The sequence below is a fragment of the Balaenoptera physalus genome (genome assembly GCF_965194825.1).
Source record: "Balaenoptera physalus genome assembly, chromosome: 10".
Classification (NCBI taxonomy): Eukaryota; Metazoa; Chordata; class Mammalia; order Artiodactyla; family Balaenopteridae; genus Balaenoptera; species Balaenoptera physalus.
Genome location: NC_138889.1, coordinates 100,546,092 through 100,569,859, shown reverse-complemented (window position 1 = coordinate 100,569,859; position 23,768 = coordinate 100,546,092). Strand labels below are relative to the sequence as shown.

At 50.1% G+C, this 23,768-nt stretch overlaps 5 protein-coding genes across 14 annotated transcripts in view; 2 read left to right on the top strand and 3 right to left on the bottom strand.

The window, feature by feature from the left end:
- The window catches only part of MTCH2 (mitochondrial carrier 2), a 43,500-nt gene extending 40,321 nt beyond the window's left edge, over nt 1–3,179 (top strand). For all 5 annotated transcript variants that reach the window (XM_082475937.1, XM_082475938.1, XM_082475939.1 and 2 more), the window contains one exon: nt 2,053–3,179. In XM_082475937.1, the coding sequence (XP_082332063.1) occupies nt 2,053–3,032 (980 nt within the window). In that variant the 3' untranslated portion in view covers nt 3,033–3,179. The remainder of the gene's footprint in view (nt 1–2,052) is intronic.
- A 65-nt stretch (nt 3,180–3,244) lies between these two features.
- FAM180B (family with sequence similarity 180 member B) lies at nt 3,245–7,408 on the bottom strand. Of its 2 annotated transcripts, XM_082475978.1 has the most exons (3): nt 5,824–7,408; nt 4,929–4,999; nt 3,245–4,730 (listed from the first exon to the last, which is right to left on the bottom strand). In XM_082475978.1, the coding sequence occupies exons 1-3, from the start codon at nt 6,029–6,031 to the stop codon at nt 4,335–4,337; spliced, it is 675 nt and encodes a 224-aa protein (XP_082332104.1). In that variant the 5' UTR covers nt 6,032–7,408; the 3' UTR covers nt 3,245–4,334. The 2 variants fall into 2 exon arrangements, with proteins under 2 accessions (XP_082332104.1, XP_082332105.1); XM_082475979.1 differs by lacking the exon at nt 4,929–4,999 and having other exon boundaries at nt 5,824–5,941.
- A 97-nt stretch (nt 7,409–7,505) lies between these two features.
- On the bottom strand, nt 7,506–12,347 carry NDUFS3 (NADH:ubiquinone oxidoreductase core subunit S3). 2 transcript variants are annotated; one of them, XM_082475976.1, is made up of 7 exons: nt 12,209–12,347; nt 12,034–12,103; nt 10,788–10,885; nt 10,299–10,448; nt 9,275–9,400; nt 9,023–9,142; nt 7,506–7,757 (listed from the first exon to the last, which is right to left on the bottom strand). In XM_082475976.1, exons 1-7 carry the CDS (start codon nt 12,284–12,286, stop codon nt 7,590–7,592), a joined length of 810 nt encoding a protein of 269 aa, XP_082332102.1. In that variant the 5' UTR covers nt 12,287–12,347; the 3' UTR covers nt 7,506–7,589. The 2 variants fall into 2 exon arrangements, with proteins under 2 accessions (XP_082332102.1, XP_082332103.1); XM_082475977.1 differs by having other exon boundaries at nt 12,034–12,099; nt 12,208–12,345.
- KBTBD4 (kelch repeat and BTB domain containing 4) lies at nt 12,285–17,022 on the top strand (the record flags this gene model as incomplete). 4 transcript variants are annotated; one of them, XM_082475963.1, is made up of 4 exons in its annotated part: nt 12,285–12,459; nt 13,381–14,001; nt 14,868–14,974; nt 15,422–17,022. In XM_082475963.1, the coding sequence occupies 4 exons, from the start codon at nt 12,285–12,287 to the stop codon at nt 16,280–16,282; spliced, it is 1,764 nt and encodes a 587-aa protein (XP_082332089.1). In that variant the 3' UTR covers nt 16,283–17,022. The 4 variants fall into 4 exon arrangements, with proteins under 4 accessions (XP_082332089.1, XP_082332091.1, XP_082332092.1 ...); XM_082475965.1 differs by having other exon boundaries at nt 12,358–12,459; nt 13,179–14,001; XM_082475966.1 differs by having other exon boundaries at nt 12,401–12,563.
- A 416-nt stretch (nt 17,023–17,438) lies between these two features.
- Nucleotides 17,439–21,910, bottom strand: PTPMT1 (protein tyrosine phosphatase mitochondrial 1). Its single transcript, XM_082475980.1, has 4 exons — nt 21,352–21,910; nt 21,170–21,250; nt 19,023–19,214; nt 17,439–17,724 (listed from the first exon to the last, which is right to left on the bottom strand). The coding sequence occupies exons 1-4, from the start codon at nt 21,745–21,747 to the stop codon at nt 17,566–17,568; spliced, it is 828 nt and encodes a 275-aa protein (XP_082332106.1). The 5' UTR covers nt 21,748–21,910; the 3' UTR covers nt 17,439–17,565.
- Nucleotides 21,911–23,768: the final 1,858 nt, after the last annotated feature.

Genomic DNA, 23,768 nt, shown 5'->3' with positions numbered 1-23,768 from the left:
GTCCAAAGAGCTCTGTGAAAGGGATTGCACTGAATACTGTGAGGTGCAATCTTCACTACTGCACATGCCCCCCCTCCCGGCCCCTGCCCTCACCAAGGGTACTGGCTAGCCCGTGGGGCAGCTTTGTAAGAATGAGAAAAGGTACTTCCTGTGTAAAGAGAGAGTGTTCAGCTGGGCTAGGGACTTGGGGTTCTTACTATGAGAATTAGAAAAAGGCACACTTTCCCCCAAGGGCAGCAGTTCCACACAGTTGGGCAAGTAGAATGTGGGTTGGACTCCAGCACCCACCTACCCTCAGGTGAACGTCCTTGTGCTGTGCAGCACATCTGCACTGCTGCACCTGGCAACCCTTCTTGGCAGGTCCCCGGTGTCTCCAAGAGACACAGAGATACACACACTCCCCGGGCACTTCCTATAGAGGCCCACGGCCTAGGCTGTTACCAGCTCATTTTCTTTTCTGCTTTGCCTCCACTTCAGGTCCTCAGGGTATTCAATCCCCAAAGCCTATGCCCTACTAGGAAGCATTATGTAATCCTACCCTTGGAGTTAGTTCTCTGAGTTAAGTAGTGCCTTTACCAAGTTTCCAAGGGTAGGAGTTACTGAACCCTAACCCCTTATGTCAAGAACTTGATAGTCAACTATACTCCAATATAAAATTAAAAATTAAAAAAAAAAAAAACTTGACCAGATCGATTTTCCCAAAAAATCGACTGCACTGCCATCCAACGAAGGTGTTCACACCTGCCTTCTCAGAGCATCCTCACAGTAAGCTTGTGAGGCAGGTCTCCTCCCCAATTACAGAGGGAGCCATGTCCAGAGAAATTAAGGAACTTGCCTAAGGTTTCACAGCGTGTAACGGGTAGAGCCAGGACCTGGGCCCAGGTTTAGCTGTCAGTCGTCTCCACTCCACCACTACTACCGAGGAACCGAGCTGCTGACCTCACAGACTTGCCAAAGCCGTGCTGGAACTGTTGCTCTCCCACTCTATCCCCAGCAGCCCCTGGCTTTCTCTTTCCCATCAGTGACCAGCCCCCAAGCCCAGAGGAAGGAGTCTCTCTTACTCTGATTTTACAGGGGGAGGGAACTACCTCAAAGCCCATCTGTTCTGGCCTCTTTAGTGCAAGAAGGGCCCCTGGAGAGTCCAGAAGTCCAGTGTGGGAGCTGACCCTTAAGTGGGTCAGAGGCCAGAAAATGGGTCAGGGAGCGGCTATTTCCTTTCCTGCCAAAATGGGGGCTTACCCAGCAGCCATCACGGAGGATATCAGTATAGAGAGCCAGTGCCTGAGTGAGGGGCAGGCTAAGTAAGGACCATAGAATAGACACAGGAAAATGCAGCAAATCGGAGGCTGAAGGAAACTCAGAGACCCCCTGACCACCTTCTGCGTTTCCAGGGCCCCTGGGTGTCAAGGAGGAGGGGATGTGTAAGCCCAGCAGACAGGGCTATAGGACCCTCTGACCAGAGCATTTCTGCTTGCATCTATGGTATATGTCTGTGAGCTTTCACTTGAAAAAGGAGTTCGGTGGTTACAAAAAAAGAAAAGAAAAGAAAAAAAAAGCAAAAACACTGGCCTAATCTAATGGTCCCCGAAGTGTGGTCCCTGGACTAGCAGCATCTCTGCATTACCTGGGAACTTGTTAGAAATGCAAATTCTCGGGCCGCATACTAGATGAGGTGGGGGTGGGAGCCAACAACGCGTGTTTTAACAGGGTCTCCAGGTGACACTGAGGCCCCATGAAGTTTTTTGTTTTTTGTTTTTTTTTGATGTCTGATCTTATTTGTTACTCTTAGAAAAATATGGAACGCTTCACGAATTTGCGTGTCATCCTTGCGCAGGGGCCATGCTAATCTTCTCTGTATCGTTCCAATTTTAGTACATGTGCCGCCGAAGCGAGCGCCCCCATGAAGTTTTAAGAACCACTGACCTAGTCTAAGTGTGTAGGAGGAAACTAGGAGTCCGAGCTGTGGGTCAAGGGCGGGTCTGTGAAGGGAACCCGTCTCCAGGCCACCCCTGCCCAACCCTTGTCTCCTTCCCTTCGTGCTTCCCCTCCCAGGCGCCATGCTGCCGCTCCTGCTGGGCCTGCTGGGCCCGGCCGCCTGCTGGGCCCTGGGCCCGGCTCCGGGCTCGACAGAGCTGCGCTCGGCCTTCTCGGCCGCACGCACCACCCCCCTGGAGGGCACGTCGGAGATGGCGGTGACGTTCGACAAGGTGTACGTGAACATCGGGGGCGACTTCGACGCGGCCACTGGTCAGTTCCGCTGCCGCGTGCCCGGCGCCTACTTCTTCTCCTTCACGGCTGGCAAGGCCCCGCACAAGAGCCTGTCGGTGATGCTGGTGCGCAACCGCGACGAGGTGCAGGCACTGGCCTTCGACGAGCAGCGGCGTCCCGCCGCGCGGCACGCCGCCAGCCAGAGCGCCATGCTGCAGCTCGATTACGGCGACACGGTGTGGCTGCGGCTGCACGGCGCCCAGCAGTACGCGCTCGGGGCACCCGGCGCCACCTTCAGCGGTTACCTGGTGTACGCCGACGCCGACGCGCCTGCGCGCGGGCCGCCTGCGCCCCCGGAGCCGCGCTCGGCCTTCTCGGCGGCGCGCACGCGCAGCCTGGTGGGCTCGGACGCGGGCCCGGGGCCGCGGCACCGGCCCCTCGCCTTCGACACTGAGCTTGTGAACATCGGCGGCGACTTCGACGCGGCGGCTGGCGTGTTCCGCTGCCGCCTGCCCGGCGCCTACTTCTTCTCCTTCACGCTGGGCAAGCTGCCGCGCAAGACGCTGTCGGTGAAGCTGATGAAGAACCGCGACGAGGTGCAGGCCATGATTTACGACGACGGCGCGTCGCGGCGTCGCGAGATGCAGAGCCAGAGCGTGATGCTGGCGCTGCGGCGCGGCGACGCCGTCTGGCTGCTCAGCCACGACCACGACGGCTACGGCGCCTACAGCAACCATGGCAAGTACATCACCTTCTCCGGCTTCCTGGTGTACCCCGACCTCATCCCCGCCGGCCCGCCCGGCCTCGGGCCTCCGGAGCTCTGAGCCACGACCCGGAGAGGAGCCCCGGGCGGCCCGGAGCGTGCATGCCAAGCCGGGACCGCGGCCCGAAAGTCCCGCCGGCGCGAGCATGACGGCCCGCCCAGCGTGGCTGGACTCTGCCAATAAAGTGGGCCTGCGCCGGCGCCTGTCTGCCGGGGTCCTGCGCTTTGTCTTGACTGCGACGCTTTTGTCTCGGGCGGGGCGTGAGGGACTGACTACAGCTGGCCCCGGGTGGGCGTCGGAGGGCAGAGGGTAGGATTCGGTCAGGCCTTGGGAGGGCGAGGAGGTGGCAATTTGATTGAACCCTACTTGCCTAACCCCGTTGTGGGCTTCCCCTTCATATCCCTTTCCAGTCAGTCCCTGTAATTCCTCCCCGTTGACCTACGACGTTATTTTTAGGGCCCATCTGGTTCCTTTTTCTGACAAGGGACTTCACCCCGCTGCCTCACTGGGGCTATGGGATTCAAGGAAACGGTACATTCCTTTTCCCAGTAGGGCGTGCGCATGGGACGAGCAGTAGATATCTGGTTGCCCTGATTCCTGCCCTCCCGGGATGGGGAGGGTGGTTTGCTCAAGGCACGGGTTAAACAACTTCCTCTGACACAGAAGGACACAGGGCTGCAGGAGGCCAGAACAGAACATTTTATGGGATGAGATACACAGGATCAGGACTACACCAGCCAGCCTCAGTCCCCTTCCAGCCTTACTCACTCCTCTGAGCCTTGTCGATATGGACCAAAAAACATTTCTCACTTCCCTGCCCCCCAGAAGATAATGTTCCTCCACCTGCGTCCCTCCATTCCTCCAACAGACTGAACTAAAAATGTCCAGTCTATTCTCCTAGCCCACATGGGGTACCTGGAGACTTAGGGACCCCCAGAACCTTGGTTGGGTTTAAAAGAGGTATCTACATTAGGACTGGGCACTGAGCACTTATGAGTTTCCTGTACATCCTGCCTCTGATGGACTGCCAGGGTAGGAGTTGGAGGGTCTGACCTGGCCTTACTTGGGAGCTTCCCTTTCAGCATCTGTTAAACACACTTCTCAACCCTGACCCTTCCCGCCCCCACCCCCCCCCACACACTGCCTGCAAGTCCTGCCCTTAGGTCTGTGCCTGCTGCCTGGGACCCAGAGCCTGGGCCCAGGGAAGAAGATGGGGGAGGGGTAAGCTGGGGTCCGGGGTACAAGCTGAGCCCAGAGGCCCGAACACAGTGGGAAGAACCAGGTGCCAGATCGAGGGCCCTGGCTCAGGTAGGGGGTGGGGTGGAGGGGGCTGGGGTGAGAATGACAGGCAGAAGGGGAGGGTTAGGGGAAGGGGTCAAGGGTAGAGGCCGAGGGCCCCAGAGAAGGGGGCTGGCCCTGGGGGCAGAAGCCCTTGCACAGGTCCCAGAGTGTTTCCTGTGCCAGGAGGGTGAAGACCTGGGCCCAGCGACCTCTCTCCTCAGCCTCACTAGCCACGTGGACCCGGTAGACACAGGACAGGCCTGTGAGGAGCAAATGTTCAAAGTCCCAAGGGCTAAGAGGGGGTCCCTTCTGCAGGTCCTGGAACTGCTGCAGCCGCTGCTCAGCGCCCTCCAGGTCACTGGGCACATGGTGCTGCAGGAGGAGACTGAGCCGGCGGCCTGGACGTGTGGATGCCAGTTCCTCGTCCTGGATGTGCAGCTGCCCCATGATATCCAGCTCCAGCCCAGACCAGAGCAGCTGCAAGGGGAGCCATGTAAGGGGTGGGCTGGGGCCTAGGGAGCGGGGCCGGGGTGGGGGGCATAAGCAGGCAGTAGGACCCATGCTGGGTTGGCTCCCCTCCCCCAGCAGCCCCAGCTTGAGGCATCCCCCTTCCCAACCCTGAGCTTAGGGACATCTGGACACTCCCACCCCCATGTCCCAGGCTGGAGGAAAGACCTCAAACATCACTTCCGGGGCCTCTGGCTCCTGCAGGCCACCTCCCACGCTGGTGCTGTCCATGGGCTGCCCTGGGGCAGCAGAGAGGAGTCAGGGCCCTGCCAAGCTCCTCCCTGAACACCCCAGCCTCCCAGGAGTGCCCCTCAAGCTGCCTGGTAGGGGTGCCTAGAGGTTCTTCTATCTACAAAAGAACAGGAACGCCATCCCATGTCCACCTCCCCCTACACACATATGCACATTGACATTCACTCTCTCAGGCATAGGTCTTATGATCCCAAAGCATCATCCCAAACCCAGATACTGTCTTGGCAAATGTCCAGGACTCCTCCTTGAACTTCTACACTTCACTTGGCCAAGAGCTCCAGGCCAACGGGTCACAAGACACTTCACTGCCCATTTCCCCTCCCTATAATCATCTAGGGACAGCATGACCTAAAACAGTGCCAGTGACCCTCCCCAAAGGTCGAGGACCCCTTTGAGAAGAACCTATTTCTTTCCTGCTCCTCGGTAAGTGACCGTGTGCAAGGCAGGGAGGCCAGGCAAGGCAGGATGTCTGTTGCAGCTTCCTTCACCCCTCTTCTGGGGTGCTGCCTAACCCTTGGAATGATTGTCCAAAGCCCAGGGCAGGTTAAGAGGTCCTCCTTTGCACACCAGCCAGAATAAGCCCCAGGCCCATTGAGAGCACCTAGGGCTATCTCCCCTCACTTCACCTGGACCTTTCTGGTTCTGAGTGGGGCCCACACCTTTCCCTCCCCCACCCACAGCACAGGTCAGCCTGCCACCTGTCATGCCCTCAGTCCCTAAGCCCTGCCAGGCTCAGATAGGACCAAGTGTAACTGTTGTCAGCCAGCAGCCTTCCTTGGCTCCTGTCCACCACACCCTAGGGCCCTGGTACCTGCACGGTGCTGGGTTGTAGTCACCCCAGGGAGGAAGCAAATGGCTACCATTAACCAAGCCAGGAACTGCATTGTCCCAGCCGTGGCCCACCACGTCCTCTGAGTCTTATTCTCTCCGGCTGCTCTCTGCACCTCTGTCCGCCTGCAACACACCAGGGCTCCAACTTTCCACTGCAGGCTCCAGCCGTTCCCTGTTTTGCGTGTCATTCTTCCGTGCTTAACAGGGAGGGGCTGGCTCTGGCTTCCTAGGGGCTCTTTCCATCCCACAGAAATGTGGAATCTTTGGTTGTTGGCAGTAAGAGCCTGGCTCCTGGCTTGTCAGGCCCTTAGCCTATTCCTGCCCAGATGGGCGGGATGCTTAGTTAATAGAAAGAAGGTGTTTGGTAGCAAACAGCTCTGACTTAGCCCTCCCAAAAGGTAGGCAAGAAGGGGGCTTCCCTGGTGGCGCGGTGGTTAAGAATCCGCCTGCCAATGCAGGGGACACGGGTTTGAGCCCCGGTCTGGGAATATCCCACATGCCGCGGAGCAACGAAGCCCGTGCGCCACAACTACTGAGCCTACGTGCCACAACTACCGAAGCCCGCACGCCTAGAGCCCGTGCTCCGCAACAAGCCACTGCAATAAGCCCACGCACCGCAACAAAGAGTAGCCCCCGCTTGCGGCAACTAGAGAAAGCCTGTGCGTCGTTAACTGGAGAAAGCCCACGCGCCGCAACTAGAGAAGGCCCACACGCAGCAACGAAGACCCGACACAGCCAAAAATAAATAAATTAAAAAATAAAAAATAAAAAAAAAAAAGGTAGGCAAGAGCCCAGGCAGTTAGTTACACTACTATCTGTCGTCACCCCCAAAACATTCTGCAACTGAGTCCAGCCCCTGACACCCAGTCCAGCCCAGCCCAGTCCGGCCCAGCCTCCAGGGAGCCCCTCAGTAGCCAAGAGCAACAGCTGCAAAGCCTGGTCTTTCAACTGCCTGGTGGGCTGGCAGAGCGGCCCGTTGACAAGCAGAGAAACACTTCCACCTCAGGCACTCAGCCATGGGCTGAACAGACTGCAGACTAGCTGGGGTGGCGAGTACTGTTTCCTGGCAGACAGATCTGCAGCTCCTGATTGTCTTTTGCCCCAGACTGGGACCCCCTCTGCTTGCTTACAGCATTCTCAGCTCAGGCCAGAGTGCAGGAAGGTTCCCTTAGGCCAAGCATGATGGACTGTCAGGTTGCAGGGAGCAGGACACAGGGTTCAAAATGAGCTGAAGCTCTTCTTGGCTCTGCCTGTTGGCCCATGGAACCCTGTGATTGTTTGGATAGGATGAGGATGAGGGTGGGTGGAGGTTGCCCTACTTCCACCCAGGCCCCTGGATCCATCAGCTGCCACCAGACAGTATGCTGTGACAAGGGGCTTTCTCCAGCAGTTGTTGAGACCCCTCCAATTCTCAGGAGCGGCCCTGCCACACCCATCCTGAGCCCTGTGGATTGTGAGAACTTTCAATTTCAGCTCCAGAATCTCTCTCTCAGAAGTATATCCAGGCCTGCAGGTCACCATGTCTGCAACTGCACTATTTAGTCCCATTAAAATAGACTCCCTGTTTGGAAGAGTCTAAGGGAGTCGGCAAAACCCCTGCCTGCACCTCCCTGCTCTCCTGAGTCAAAGCCTCACTTCTACTCATGAAAAGCACACAGGAAGTGGTGAATCTAAGTAGGATTTTATTTACAGGGACACTCAATGATAGATATGGCGCTTTCTAGGATACACATGCCTTCCCTGAAACTACTTGGTTTCGGGTTTCTTGTCTCCAGCTTCAAGCTTGAGACTCTCAGGGGGCTGGCGATAGGCAGGGAACATCTCCCATGGGCTGTTCAGATCAAACTTGCGGAACTCTTGGGCCAACTCCACCGGCTCGGCCACCACCCGCTTCACCTCATCGTCATAGCGTAACTGCAGAAGAAAAAGGCAGGCTTGAGCATTGAGGAAGACCTTGTTACAGCCAGTAGAGGCCCACTTTCCCAAAGCCTTCCTCAGCCCCTTTACTTCTCTGTCCTTGGCTCCTGTCCCAGCCTCTGTTAAGTCTCCATCCTCATCTGTGTTACCCATCAGATCACAACCCAACCACAGTCTAAAATGGCCTCTATCTCATGCCCTGCCATCACCCAGGCAGGCCCCCCTGCCCACCATCCCCACATCATGAGCTCTGAGCTCCTTTCCCACCAGAACTGACTTTGCTCACCCATCCACACACATTTTTTTTTTTTCTTTTTTGCTGCACTGTGCGGCTTGCAGGATCTTAGTTCCCCAACCAGGGACTGAACCCCGGCCCATGGCAGTGAAAGCGTGGAGTCCTAACCACTGGTCCGCCAGGGAATTCCCTCCACACACTCTTATAAATTGACGGTAAGCATTTGCCCATGATGAGGGAGCAAGTTAGTGGCTGGAAAGAATAAACCTAAGCTGGCAAGCACTCAAGTTCAGGCCCTGTGGCCTTTGCATTATCACTGCCACGATGCAAGGCAATAAATGTGGCATGGATTTTCTTGTTATTGGAAGATCAGTTGGATAAGGTAAGGACAACTGGGTGCTGGGAATGGGACCATGCTAAACAGTAAGAAAACAGGAGCATTTGGGTGTGAAGTGATGGGCTGGATTGCCACTATCTCAACATTTCTAAAAAGTTACTTTGCTACAAAAGCACGTGTGTATGTATATAATAAACCATCTTCCTGCTAATAACCTGCAACATGTTGCAGTGGTAAAGTAAAGCACTGAAATTCTTTATAAGGCTCTTATAGGCAACTGTTACTGGCCTTGCCTCTGGCCATTCTCAAGGGCTGAACATTTAATGTCTTGCCTTCTCAGAGATCCAGGGCAGGGTAAAAAGATGCTCCACTTTCAGATCTTGGTGACAAACTGTGTCCTCAAGTCTGCCTTGGTCATTAAAATGACCATTAAAATAATGGCTAACGTCAATTGAACATTTACAATACTCCCCTTTTAAACATACATCAATTAGTTTTCTGCAAATCTACTACTGTTAAGTACTATTATTGGTCCCATTTTGCAGATGAGAAAACTGTGTCAGAGTGGAGCTAGGACGGAATCCAGTACTGATGCTCTTAAGCCACCGCAATCCAATGGCCATAATTCCTGCCCAGGATCCCTACCAGGTCCTCCCTGCCCAGACTGCTGCCCAGTTCCAAGGCGCCTACCTCAACATAGCCAGACAGGGGGAAATCTTTCCGGAAAGGATGTCCCTCAAAACCATAGTCTGTTAGGATCCTTCTTAGGTCAGGGTGGTTAGCAAAGAAGACTCCAAACATGTCCCAAATCTAGAAAAAAGAGGCACTCAGGCAACCAGCCATCACAGCCAACACAGGGTGAGGGGCTGCACTGTATCCAGTAATTTCAATCAGTTCTGCAACTCCGGCCCAGAGGCGGGTCCACCTCGTCCAGTAACTCACCTCCCTCTCATACCAGTTGGCTGCCTTGTACACAGACACAGAAGACTCAATGGGTGTCAGCTCATCTGTATAGGTCTTCACACGGATCCGGGAGTTGAAACGCAGAGAGAGCAGGTTGTAAACAATCTAGGGAGAATGGAGGGAGCTGGAGGACCAAGAGGACCACAGGCTGAGGGGTGTGGTACAGAAGTCCCTGAGTGGGAGCATAATAATGAGGATACAGGGTGGGTTAAAGTTCCACCCTGTGAACCTGCCTTCTGTCCCGAAGTTCAAAACCTCAAGATGCTCCTATACTCGCAACTACTTCCAAAGGCCTAAGCCACACTATAGCTCAGCCTGTCAGCATGCTTGTCTTTGCTCATGCTACTGGATGCCTCCCGACCTGCCCTCCCTCACTGGGCTAATTCCTGGTCTCCTAGTTATCCATTAAGATTCAGCACAAACTTTCTCTCTCCCTTCATAAAAGCCTCCTAGACAGGGCTAAATGCCTCGCCTGTGTTCTTATAACATCCCGTGAATTACGTTATTACAGTAAACTGTTTTATGTGTCCTTCTTCCTCACTAGAGTGTGGGGGACTCCTGGAGGGCAGGTATTGGGTGTTATTTCTCTCTCAATCTCAGCATCTGGCAAAAAGTAGATGACCATACTAACAATAACAATAGCTATATGTATTGAGAACTTATTGTGTGCTAGCAGTCTACCTGTACTATCTCATTTAATCCTCACAACCACCCTATCAGATAGGGTGGTTTTACGCTTTTTTTGTACTTACTTTGCACATAAGAAAACTAAAGCCAGAAAAATCAAAGAAAATGTTTGAAGCCACACAGCCTACTAATGGCAAAGCTACAATTCAAACTCAAGGTCTGCCTGATTCTGAGGCCCTGGTTTAACTGCTGTGTTGTATTGTTTGACCTGAACAGAAACTAAGGAGGCCATGGTTCCCAAAGGTAGCTATCACCCTAAAACTGTTCTGTCCCCTTTCCCTCCTTTACTCTCCAAACCTCAAATCTCCTGACTGACCTCAAAACGGTTCTGCCGGGTGGGGATATCCACTGCTGTCAAGTCAGCCAAGGATTTGAATTGTGCATTGGTGTGATCCCTGAGGAAAGTCAGCACTGGGATGACTCCATCAGGATGGATACAGATCTCTAACTCATTGAAGCAGGACACCTGCAGACATGGAACAGGAGAGGAGAAGGAACAAAGCTACAGAGAGAGCAGCTAACTTCAGCTGGAGTCTCCTGGTTTAAGGCAGAGAAAAATGACCAAGTTGGGATGGAGGAATCTGTGGTTTGATTCCAGGCTGCCCACTCCCACGTGCCCTGAGAACATGGTTCTTTCTTTCACTGTTGTTTGTTTTTTTTTTTTTTGCCACGTGCCACGTGGCATGTGGGATCTTAGTTCCCCAACCAGGGATCGAAAGTGCGGAGTCCCAACCAATGGACCGACGGGGAAGTCTCAACATGGTTCTTTCTTGACCCAAACCCAAACAACAGTAGTGAATATTACCTGAACTTGTTGGACATACTTGGGCAGGATTTCAGCCACATACTCTCCAAAAGCTGAGAGCTGCTTCTGGGCCACATCATTCCGTGGTCTGACAGTGGCTGGAAGGAGAAGGCATATTTAAGAAAGGAAAGTACAAGGCAGCAGCTAGCCCTGCATTCAGTCTCTCAAGCTTGTAAGGGGTGCTGTTTCCCAGTCAGGACTCCCTGCAGAACCTTGAGAAAGGTGAAGTGGAAGCTTCCTCTTCCATGGAACAGGAAGTGATGAAAACATAGGGAAAATGCCACCTACACAGTCCACAAAGCCTCACCTTATTACTGCAGCTGGGGTGTTTGACTCTTCTCAAAACTACTCCATGGTTCTTCCTTCACAATGCCTGCATTTCTGCTAAAGCAGCATATGTCTCAGCTCTCTTACCACACTAGAAGCTCTTTAAGCGTGAGAACCAGAACTTTTGCTTCTCTTTATCTCCTTAGCATCTGGCTCATAGCAGGTTCTCCAGCGAAGAACTTCAGGGCTGAAGAGCCATCACAGATTATGTAGTTGAAACTTTTTTTTTTTTTTTTTGACATAGATGAGGAAACTGAGGCCCAGAAAGGGGGAGATGTCAGGTTTCCTGACTCCCACTTGGCTTATGTTGACTGTAACTTATCTCCGCACACTCATTCATACAACACTAAATCACTGAGCAACCACACATCATAGGCTGCAGAGTAACTGTTAAGTTTTCTCTGCCTTTGGCAGCAGGCAGGCCTACTTTGTCACTTACTAGTGCTGTGATCCTGGGCAAGTTACTTCTCTGGACTATTTCCTGCTCTACAGTAGAAGAGCATAATACTATCTACCTCATAAGATTGTTGTGAAGACTATAATCATTCATTAATCGCTTAGCAAGGTGCCTGGCACACAATAAGCATTCAAGTAATGTGGGCTACTATTATAACAAGACTCAGAGGCCCAAAGTTTAGGTTTCCTGCTTTTTAAGAGCTGACAGTTTAATCAGAGAAAAAGGGAATCATGGAAATGGACAAGGGGCAACAGGACCATAACAGAGAGGCCTAAGGGCACAGGGAGGGCCCGATTCTGCCTGCAGAGTGAGGACCATTGGAGTCAGCTCTCTAAGGACGAACAGAGACTTGCCAGGAAACGCAGAGGAGGGCAGCCCAGGACAAGGGCAAACATCTGACAAAGGGAATGAACGGGGCCCCCGCCTGTAGTCCCGAGAAGGGCCGGACCCAAACATACTCACGGCGCGTGTCTGCCGCAGTGCTTTCCCTCCTCACCGGCAGCAACAGCACCAAGGGTCTCCAGGCCACTGCATGGGAAGATAGACACCGAAGCGCAGGGTGAGGCCTGAGGAACTCCCTGCGCTGGGCGTGTAGCCGTTCCTGCCCCGGGCCTCAGCCGGCTGTCCACTGCTCACCTCTGGCCAGCGCAGCGGACCCCACGAGCCCCAGCCAACACCCCCGAGCCGCTGCTGCCGCCGCCGCCGCCGCCGCCATGTTCCCCGGATGCACTCCAGGTAGCCGAGGGCAGACCTGTAGGACACGGAGCCCCAAGGGCACGGACCGGAAGCGGAAGTGTGCAACAGATCTTCTTCTGGGCGGACGCGGAGTCGGAAGCAGAGGTTCCGGGCTCCGGGTTCCGGGCTTCGGAATGAAAGGAGGGAAGGCAGGTGAGAAAGCGAAGCCCGCAGGTGGGGAAACCGTGAGGTGAACGTGCCCTAGCTTGGTGTGACAGAGGCTGGAGAGAAGGCAAGGATTCTAAGGAACCAGACTGGTGAGAGAAGAAGGGGCGAGAAGTCTGGGTTCCACATTCCACACCCCTCCCCCGCTCCCTGAGCTAAGCTTTTGATGAGGGCCGGCGGGCAAGGCTAGGGGGAGGGGGAGAGGCGAACGGTTTCCCTAGCGACCGTTTCCCAGGCGACTCCAGATGAAGCGGGAACACTGCACGTGGCGGTGGGCTTCCTCGGGCCCCGTGCTAGGGACGGCTGGGCTCCGTCTCGAGTTCTGGGAGGAAGCCTTGGGGAGTCATTAGGACGCGCGGGGAAGTGCCCGGGAGAGGCTCAGAAAAGAGCAAATGTGGATCTGAGAGATGTCCCGGGACAAACCTCAGATTGTAAGGTCTGGATTCCCTGCGCGGGGAAGGAGGGGCCTGGCCACAAGGACATGGGGATCTTTTTGTCAGGTTCTGCTGCCCCGAGCCTCACAAGTTTTATGCTAATAGTTATTTGGTTAGTAAGGCTTTTTGCCAGGCTTTTAAAATCATAGGCTTCCTCCAATCCCTCGCTTTCATGTGTTGACCTAAATACCAGGCCTTTTGTTTCATAAAGAAAAGGAGTATTCCGTGTTTTCTCAGGGAAACACCCAGAGTACGAAATTTTTATTTCATTAGGAATGTGATGTCACTGCAAGAGAATGAGTCCAGCTTTGGTTGAAGGAGAACATCAGAGATGTCATTAACAGGGCCAGGACTAAGGCTAATCTGGGCCGACTGTGCCCTCACTTTTCCCTTCTCCCTGCCTGCATTGGACAATTGGATTCATAGACTGTGGCTATGGATTACTTAAGTTATTCAGGGTGGTGGTGTTTTGCAGACAGCTGGCAGAGAGAGAAGTGGGCTACTACCATGGAATCACCAGAGGAGCCCGGAGCATCCATGGATGAGAACTACTTTGTGAACTACACTTTCAAAGATCGGTCACACTCAGGCCGCGTGGCTCAAGGCATCATGAAACTGTGTTTGGAGGAAGAGCTCTTTGCTGATGTCACCATTTCAGTGGAAGGCCGGGAGTTTCAGCTCCACCGATTGGTCCTCTCAGCTCAGAGTTGCTTCTTCCGGTCCATGTTCACTTCCAACCTGAAGGAGGCCCACAACCGGGTAATTGTACTGCAGGATGTCAGCGAGTCTGTTTTCCAGCTCCTGGTTGATTATATCTACCATGGGACTGTGAAACTTCGAGCTGAGGAGCTGCAGGAAATTTATGAGGTGTCAGACATGTATCAGCTGACATCTCTCTTTGAGGAGTGTTCTCGGTTTTTGGCACGCACAGTGCAGGTGGGCAACTGCCTTCAGGTGATGTGGCTGGCAGATCGACACAGTGATCCTGAGCTCTACACTGCTGCCAAGCACTGTGCCAAGGCCCACCTGGCCCAGCTGCAGAGCACAGAGGAATTTCTCCACTTGCCCCACCATCTGCTCACTGATATCATCTCTGGTAAGTTGAGAGAGGGGGAACATCATACCCAGCTACATCGGTATGATGTTCAGCGAATGTTCTAGTTTAGGAGAAGGGTACCCTCAGGCTTCCTGGTGTTAGTTTACATTATTATTCTTGATAAGAATTTAGATACCTTCTGAGAGAGAGTGAGTTGAGATTTAGTAGCTGATATCAGAGACAGAGTCCCTTGCAGACGAAGAGGCTAGGAAAACAAAGCAACATTTCACAGTATATACAAATATTGGATTAGAAAGAAAAAAAAAAAGCAGCACTTAGCCACAAAAGGTAGTGAGGAGCTATCTGCATTTATATTCTAATCTCTCTTGTGCATAAGTGGTCTCATCCATTCTGTACTTTGCAGGTATTTGTGGGACTAGATACGTAAGTAAATTGACAGTGAGTCAAGATACCTAAATAAGAAGCTTCTCAAGTGATTTGCCAACTTTTAGGTAACAATCCTGACTCCGCAAGTGAGGTATAACCATACTTCAAGTGTGAGTTTTGTAGCCTAGTAGATTGCTTCCATGGCAAGTAGGAGAATATCAAATCATCCATTTTGATTAAAAGAAACAAGGCAATTTTGGGGAATTCCCTGGCAGTCCAGTGGTTAGGACTCCACGCTTCCACTGCAGGGGGCACAGGTTCGATCCCTGGTCGGGGAACTAAAATCCCGCATGCCACATGATGCTGCCAAAAAAAAACAAGAAAAAAAGGCAATTTTATGTTAATTTCTCATACACATACATATACATACATGGTGGTAGTCTAACAAAGAGGTTCACGTTTTTAAAGCCACTTGTTCTAAATTTCCCTTCTGGATTGTCAGATTGCCATTGACCATACCTTTCCTCTGGTATTTACAGATGGAGTTCCATGTTCCCAGAACCCAACAGAGGCAATAGAAGCCTGGATCAATTTTAATAAAGAAGAAAGAGAGGCTTTTTCAGAGTCACTCAGGACTAGCTTGAAGGTAAGGCAGATATCTTTAGGGTTGGGACACCATGATATCCATGCACTCCAGCCATTTATTGGCCTGGCCTCTTTGATGCTGGTAAATAAGTCTCTGGCTTGAAACTGATAAGAGCTGGGGAGGAGGATGTGTGTGTGAGACCAGAAGCCACCAGCCTCTGGGCTCCAAAGCTCCTTGAGAGAACTACTCTCATCATTACATTAATAATCGGAAGTACCAGCTCATGATAGTTATAAAAAAAGCTGGAATGAGTGTAACAGGTTTTCTGTTCCAGCGTAAGATGCCTGAAAGTGATTAGAGGAGAGTCAGGATGACACACAGTAACTAGAGCCAAGTAGGTTAGAGCAAGGTACAAGTGTGTGGTCTAGGACCTTAAGGATATGTGTCTCAAGTGAGCCTTAGCCTAGAACTGATAGATACCATTTATACCTTTAATTTCACCAATAGGAAATTGGGGAGAATGTACACATTTACCTGATTGGGAAAGAGTCATCTCGTACCCACTCGTTGGCTGTGTCCTTACATTGTGCAGAAGATGACTCCATCAGTGTAAGTGGCCAGAACAGCTTGTGCCACCAGATCACTGCAGCCTGCAAGCATGGCGGAGACTTGTACGTGGTGGGAGGGTCCATCCCACGGCGCATGTGGAAGTGCAACAATGCCACTGTGGACTGGGAATGGTGTGCGCCTTTGCCCCGTGACCGACTCCAGCACACCCTGGTGTCTGTGCCTGGGAAAGATGCCATATATTCACTGGGTGGCAAGACACTGCAGGATACCCTCTCCAATGCAGTTATCTATTATCGGGTAGGTGATAACGTCTGGACTGAGACAACCCAGTTAGAGGTGGCTGTGTCAGGGGCCGCTGGTGCCAACCTCAACGGGATCATCTACTTACTGGGGGGGGAGGAGAATGACCTGGACTTCTTTACCAAACCGTCTCGACTCATCCAGTGCTTTGACACAGAGACAGACAAGTGTCACGTGAAACCCTATGTGCTGCCCTTCGCTGGCCGCATGCACGCAGCTGTGCATAAGGATCTGGTGTTCATCGTGGCTGAAGGGGACTCCCTGGTGTGCTACAATCCCCTGCTAGACAGCTTTACCCGGCTTTGCCTTCCTGAGGCCTGGAGCTCTGCCCCATCCCTCTGGAAGATCGCCAGCTGTAATGGGAGCATCTATGTTTTTCGGGACCGATATAAAAAGGGGGATGCCAACACCTACAAGCTTGATCCTGCCACTTCAGCTGTAACTGTCACTAGAGGCATTAAGGTGCTGCTTACCAATTTGCAGTTTGTGTTGGCCTAAGGCTGTGAGGGGAAGAGCAGCTGACTTTTGCCCTCCCTTTCTCCAGCACCTACCCATCCAAACTCAAAGTCCCGGAGGCCCCCATTCAGGTACTATGTTATTTTTTGGCACATGTTAGAAAGGCAGCGCCTAAACCCTTGAACTCATAAGGGTGTTCCGTTTGGGGCTTTTTAGACTGCTGCTTCTCAGCTGGCTGCTTGAACTGAGAGTAGGCCAGCCTGTTCGCCATCCCCTTGTAATCCTGTGCCTCCTTACAGAGCATGTAGAGCAAGCCTCTTCTCCGCCCTTAGGCACAGCCTCCCCTCTTTACCTGATCAGTGTTAAATAGAAGCACCCCTGATCCCGGGACAGAAGGAAAGATGCCCAGTCTTCCTTTTTTTCCATAGCCTGTTAAGTGGCTAATTGGTCATTTTTCCACGAAGAATTAGGTGTTAGAGTTCTCCTTCAGGCTTTGGCTGGGAGAATGGACTAAGCTGAAGGTGTCCTTCACCAGCAAGAGTCTACCCTAGAATTCAGGACGTTCGTCTGTTGTTTTTCATCTGTCTGTCAAGAAATGTATACTTTGGTTTTATTTTTGGCTTATTCCAAGGAGTAAGCCAGAAAGAAGTAGAAAGGATTATTTCTGATTAATCACAGAAACTTTTTTCAAACTCAAATATATAAGGTCTCTACTCTTTTAAAAGCTCTAAGCTAAGCCAAGAGCTAGGAACTGTTCATACAAATAAAAGTTTTTGAAGGGATATGTGTGTCTGTTTTGAATTCTGAAGCGGTGACTTCCTAAGGGAAACTAATTACATACCCACACATTTCTAAGTCAGTCACAATACTGATTGAATCCCATACGTCCTTGTCTGCATACAGGATGACTGCTCCAAAAGTGAGGAGAGCCCCATAGGGCCAGTGAATTAGGATTCTGACAGTGGCAAAGAGCCATAGCTGAGTATTTCTCTTCTCTTTTCCTAGTGTTAAACGTCTTTGAGTTATGGGGGTAAATATCATTAGGCACAACATCAGGTGCAAGACAGATTTCTTTGACCTTTGGAAATAAACCCTTATCCCTGTCCCATATCCCCAGGCCCCATGAATAGAAGCCACACTAAATCTTCCTAGTCACACAACAGTGTTATTTCAAGAAAATGAAACAAGACACAGGGAGTGAAATTAACCATTACTTAGCACATTTCTATTATGTCAAGTTTGGGCTTAAGCCCCTTTGGTCCTGTTAAACATTTTCATTCTGTAGCAAGCCAGGGTTGTCCTGAGTTCTTTCTAATCCATGTACTTCACGTCTGTGATGTGTGACAAGTCTCATTCTTTGCTGCTCCTGCAGTGATCACCTTGTGGAACTCTTTGAGAACTTCCAGCTGGCCAGGTCTGATGTAGATGTGTGACCGGATCTTGGTGATGGCTCTTACGGCCTCCTCTGGAGTCCAGTTGTACACCTGAAGTGCAGGGTTGGGAAATCAGAGAAAGAAAGGACCAGGTGTTAAGGTGTCCTTGACCCAATCACAAGTGCTAAAGGGCTCTCAGAATTTCATTTTTTTAAAAATTCCACTTTGCGGGGAGTTAGAAGCCATGCCCCACATATTATAAGTGGGAGAGCACTTTAACCCCTTCAATCAAAGTCCCACAATTCTATGCAATAGGCTGGGGGAGGCGAGGCGGGGACACAAATCAGTCTATCTAATTTTTATTCTGCCAAACCCTGGAACTAGAAGGTTGAACACGTGAAGCTGAGATCCTAAATTCAAGCGGGCCTAGGCCTACTAGATGTCCTCTCTGAGCTAGGCTGTTGGTTACAAGAGTTTCCTGGAAAGAGTACACAGTCGATGTTTTTATGCAACTTGTCACCATGTCTAGAAAAGAGTACTTTTAAAATTTAACTAGGAGGGCTATCTTTGTGTCCTCAGGATACTTACTGGTTTAGAACTCAATAGAACCAAGAAAGTATAGATTTTTAGCCTGCTGGTTCAGTTCTCACTTTGCCCAAAATATCTCCTGACACCCAGTTTCCAGCAAAACAGAGTCCTAATGACCAAAGCTTTAGTATTGTTAAATCATATATTCACCAGTCCACAGTAACACAAGGCCAGGCTGTTTATCTTTACATTTCCTTTTTCCTTAAACTATCTACATTACTTAGTAAATGCTCTGCAGGGGCCTCACAGGTAACAAAAATGAGCTGGGGGTTTGTAACAGGAAAGGATGGACTAGAGTACTGGCTTCTAAATGTTGTTAAAAGCATCCCACCTGCCGATCATAACAAATTGATAGGCAAAATTCTGTTGGAGCCACTGTTTCTAGAAATTAATGTCCAGAACTTTACTCTGAAATACTTAAAGAAACGTGAGTCCTATAGAGCTGTAAGTGATCAGCACTATTATCTACAGAACTAGATTTCCTGACGTTCATAACAAGTGTTTCTAGCCTTTTGCTGGTAGTAGCATCCTTTGCAACTCCACTTTTTGAGTGCTTGTTCTAGGTCAGTGCTTGACATACTTTCTCATTCAAGCTTCACAACACATTTAGTTTGAGGAAATTGAGCAATGGAGAGGGGAAGCCACTTTTGCCTAAGGTCACACAGCTGGCCGGTGACGAAGCCAGAGGTCAGCCTGTCTGCAAAGTTCAGGTGCTTTCCACCTCCCAACAGCCTGAAATTGGGAGCATGGCTCCTAGCAAGGTCTGCCAGTAGACTGGAGATCTGCTGTAAAGGGGACCGGTCCAGAAAGACATTTTCTACCTGAATCAGATATGCTGCCACCATAGTGGCACTTCTGGAACGCCCAGCCTTACAATGCACGTAGACAGACTGGCCTAGCGACAGGTACTTGAGAGCAAACTGGACTCCTTTCTGGAGGTTAGCCAAGGTTGGGACTCCAGTCATGTCTATCGTGCTGAGCCGCAGCTGCTCAACTCCTACATTCTTCCACTCCTGGAACGAGGTCCACCAGCATAGAAAAGAAAATGAAAAAAGCCTGATGTGAATGGTAGGAAGATGGGCTCCCAAGAGGCAGCAAAACAACAAAGAAGCTTCACGGTTTACTACAATGTGAATATACTGTTTACTGTTTGCCTAAAAAGAAACTTCTTTCAGAAATGTCTTTAAAATGGCTGACCTACATGGCTGGTCTTTCATCACACAACAGCAATGCTACTGAGTTAGGATTATGTCCAAGATTTAAAGTGTTCTTAAAGTACCATTAGTAGCTTTAGTACCAAAGCTAAAGTATTTGAATCTTTAGCTGCAAAATACGAGCTGTATAAAATTCATCTACAAAAGCTGTGTAACTAGTTTTGCATGATCCAGCTGCAAGGCTGGACTAGTACGTTTTGCAAGAACTTTCTGTTTCTCTGTCCATAAGCCTCCTCTTTTTTACCACTTTTTTTGAGAGGGTATGTGGTAGAAAATAGAGTTATTTTAAAATTAAAATAATGCACCTACTTTTGTTAGTGCAATATTATCACTTAGGAGGAAGAAAAGAATAAACAGGAGAAATAAGGCCTCTGGCAAACTGGGCAACTTTATTTTTTATTTTGCCTTAAGACTTCAGGTAGGCTCCAGCTACTCTTGATATTAATCATTTTAGCAAACCAGAAACTTATGACTCTGAACGAGGGTCAATATTTTATATAGCTCATGAAATTAACAAAAAACAGCAAAATCTGGCAGCATGGGGCTTATACGTCAATTACATCAGAAACACCTAGGGAGCTTGCTAAATGTTCAGATTCCTGGGACCCCACCCTAAAGTTCCTGAGTCAGAATCTCTGGGGGTTGTACCTAGGAATCTGCTAGTTTAACAAGACTGCCAGGTAATTCTTAGGCATATTAAAATGTGAGAACCACTGCCTTGGAGATTTCTTTTCTCTAGGCTAGTGGGATAAGATAGCTGCTTACAAATGTCAATTGCCTCACACCCAGAGACAAGCACTTTCTGTGACTTGCTCCACAGGACGGACCACATTAAGGAACATTCACCATTTTGGCTAATAACTCCTGAGGTCTCATGGCAAAATACTGTGGGAAATCCAAGGAACTGTTACCCATTCTTTAAAAATGTATGCCATCACTGATCAATATATTTTAAATGTGAGTCACAGTTTTTTTAAGATTTCAAAAAAATCTACAGTTGAAATAACTGCAATGTTCATTAGGCCCTATCAGTACAGTAAACAAGAAAGATAATTGTGCAGTGCTAATAGAAGTCAAACACTATAAAGATAGGGCAACATCTAATAACCATTATGAACAGTTCCACAAATAAGCATTCACATCTAATGAAAATTATGTTTTAGGCCTGAACTTTATTTATGACAGTGCTTTGGAGTTCCACTATCATCTCTGACATATAAATAAAATTCCCTCAAATCAAAACCAAATGAACCCTATGCAGTTTTTGCAATGGGTTGTTTTATGATAAATTTACCAGGGATTGGCCGTAGCTTTTCTTTTTACAGTTTATAGGGCCTTCATCTTGAATATCTAACAGTGTCTGATCCATACTTAGTGCTTAGTAAGTGTCAAATGAATGAAAGCAAGCCACAGAAGAGTTGCCTTTCAGTTCTGGTTACTGATTTGAATTACCGAAATTAAGAATACATTTGTGCACAAAGGAATAATCAAAGTTTGTCAACTCTACTTTTAAATGCCTTTCACATCAGTTTTTATTTCACAATTAGTTTCTACCCCCAGCAGCAGCCATTTAAGCTTAGAGGACCAGATCCTCCTCCTGAGGAGGCAAAAAAGCCTGGGACGCCTGTCTCTGCGGCAAGGTCACCTACAGCACCCCCTCCCCCAACCTCCTCCGGCTCGCCAGGCCCTGGGTGGTGGGCGAGGCCGGCGGGGCGCCTCGGCCCCAGCTCTGCCCACGGACCCTGGCGCCTCACCTTTGGGGAGTTGCACAGCAACCTCGTCTCATACTCCTCGTTCATGGTGATCAGCCCTCGCACGTTCTCGTCCTGTACCAACTGCCGAGGCAAAGAGGGGGCTCAGAAAGGTCCGCCGAGGCCCGGGCGGCGCTCGCCTGGCTCCCAGCACCGGCGCGGCCCGGCCTCCCGGCCCGGCTCACCCGGCGAGTCATGTTCCGCAGCGGCAGCGCGCCCAGCAGCACCGTGTTGTCGATACGGTTGTACCAGTCGCGGTGCGCCGGGCCCGGCATCTTCCCGCGGAGCAGTGTGTACAGCAGCGTCGGGTAGAAGAGCACCCGGGCCAGGCCGGCCTCCAGCAACGTGCCGGCCGCCATCCTGCCCCACCCGGCCCGGCGCAGCGAAGACCTGCCCACTCCCGGGCTCGCGGGGGGCGGCCGCGAGGAGGGCCAGAAGAGCGACGAGGCCGAGGACTGCGAGTCGTCCGCGGCCTCCAGCGAAGGCGATACTGCCGGCGCGGGCCTCTTGAGCGCCGAGACCTCGGGCCCGGCCCCCAGGGACACTTCGGGAGAGCCTGGGCCCAGTGGGACCGGCACCATGTCACGGGAGGAGGGGCCGCCGGCCTCGGGGGAGGGACCAGGGCTTCCCGGGCGGGAAACTGGGACCCCTGACGAGGGAGGGCGCGTCCTCGGTCCAAGGTTGTGAGTCTGCCGCGTGTGAAACTGTGACCGCTGCCTGTGCCATTGACCCCCCTCCCGAGGGAGGGGGCTGTGACTCCAGGTGAAGAGGTCTCTGACCACTGAGTGTGAAACTGTGACCCCGACCGAGGGAGGCGGGGCCCTGGCCAGTGGCCAGTGGGCCTGTGACACCTTCCCCAGCTACCGGCTAGAGGGAGGGGACTGTTATCCCAGGTGAGGGTGTGACCCCACCAAAGGGGAGACGTGACAAGGAGACTCTCTGGTAGGGGGAGCCCTGAAGGGGAGAGTGGAAGGGACTTTGAGCTTTTAAGTAGAGAAGCTTGGTGGAGAGGCCCTGATCCTGGACAAACAGGGGACCTGGGTTCATCTGGCCCTTCCTTCCCAACCCATCCCCCATCTGCCTGAATTCACGGCTCCCTCCTCCTGCACAAACTGCAATCTGTGTGTGTGTGTGTGTGTGTGTGTGTGTGTGTGTAGTGAAATATATATATATAATGATATCTACACTATTTATGAAAATATATTAATATTAAACATATTTTGATAAACTTAAATATAAAACCCACAATCTGCAAATAGGCGAGAGGAATAGTTGTAATGCTGATTATTTATATTTAAATACTACTCTGAAACGTGCATCTTGTGCTTTTTAAAAAGGTTTATCTCCTTATAAAAATAATACATATTCATAACAACTGGAAAATACAGGAAAGTAGCATAATCCTACCACCTCAAATACATTTGTTTTTTCTTCCAGTTTTCTTTTCCATGTGTACCATTAAAAATTTTTTTATAACAGCTTTATTGAGATATAATTCACATACCATACAATTCATCCATTTGAAGTGTACAGTTCAATGGTTTTTAGTATATTTGCAGAGTTGTGCAACCATCATCACAATCAGTTTTAGAATATTTTCATATCCCCCAAAGAAACCCCATACCAATTAGTAGTCACTCCCCATTTCCCCTCAACCCACCAGGCCTAGGTACCCATTAATTTACTTTCTCTTTCTATAGATTTGCCTGTTTTGGACATTTCAAATAAATGGAATCATATAATATGTGTCCTTTGTGTCTGGCTTCTTTCACTTAACATAATGTTTACAAGATTCACCTATGGTATAGCAATATCAGTACTGTATTTCTTTTTATTGCCAAATAATATTTCATTGTATGGATATACCACATTTTGTTTCTCCGTTTATCAGTTGATAGGCATTTGGGTTGTTTCCACTTTTTGGTTATCTTGAATAATGCCCCTGTGAGCATTCATATACAAGTTTTTGTGTGAACTTATGTTTTCATTTTTCTTGGCTATCTATCTAAGAGTGGAATTTTGGGGCCATATGATAATGCTATGTGATTTATGTGTACCATTTAAAAAAATCATTCATGTCATGTTGATAAAGTTATGTATCACGATTTTTTTCCCACTAAATGTGCCATAAGCACTTACTTTTCTTTTCTTTTTTTAATATTTATTTATTTATTTATTTACTTGGCTGCGCCGGGTCTTTAGTTGCGGCATGCGGGATCTAGTTCCCTAACCAGGGGTCGAACTGGGGCCCCCTGCATTGGGAGCATGGAGTCTTAACCACTGGACCACCAGGGAAGTCCCCATATGCACTTTCAATATTGCTACATTGTATTTATCATTTATAATAAACCTAATTAGTATACCATAATGTGATCATTCTATTATTAGACATACAGGATATTTCCAAATTTTTGTTATAAAACATTTCTAGCATGAAATTTTTTTCTGTATTTTCTATATTTAGAATTACTATATTAGGATAGGTTCCTAAAAGTGGAATTACTGTGTCAAAAGATAGTTTACAGTTTTTGCTTTATTTAAAGTATGTAACCTGAAAAGTTCCTTCCTTACCCCCAAACCCACTTTTCAGAAATACAGATTT

Bases quoted from the DNA above. Each gene is read 5' to 3' on its own strand.
- PTPMT1 (XM_082475980.1), bottom strand. From the start codon at position 21,747: ATGGTGCCGGTCCCACTGGGCCCAGGCTCTCCCGAAGTGTCCCTGGGG. The intron at 21,251-21,351 runs GTGAGCCGGGCC...TTGCCTCGGCAG, and splicing joins TGCGGAACATGACTCGCCGG to TTGGTACAGGACGAGAACGT. The intron at 17,725-19,022 runs GTAGAAAATGTC...CCTGCACTTCAG, and splicing joins TGGCAGCATATCTGATTCAG to GTGTACAACTGGACTCCAGA.
- FAM180B (XM_082475978.1), bottom strand. From the start codon at position 6,031: ATGACACGCAAAACAGGGAACGGCTGGAGCCTGCAGTGGAAAGTTGGA. The intron at 5,000-5,823 runs GTACCAGGGCCC...CTGCTGCCCCAG, and splicing joins TACAACCCAGCACCGTGCAG to GGCAGCCCATGGACAGCACC. The intron at 4,731-4,928 runs GTCTTTCCTCCA...CTCCCCTTGCAG, and splicing joins CCCCGGAAGTGATGTTTGAG to CTGCTCTGGTCTGGGCTGGA.
- NDUFS3 (XM_082475976.1), bottom strand. From the start codon at position 12,286: ATGGCGGCGGCGGCGGCGGCGGCAGCAGCGGCTCGGGGGTGTTGGCTG. The intron at 9,401-10,298 runs GTCAGTCAGGAG...CATTCTCCCTAG, and splicing joins CCCGGCAGAACCGTTTTGAG to ATTGTTTACAACCTGCTCTC. The intron at 7,758-9,022 runs GTAGGCGCCTTG...TTTCTTCTGCAG, and splicing joins CCCTGTCTGGCTATGTTGAG to TTACGCTATGACGATGAGGT.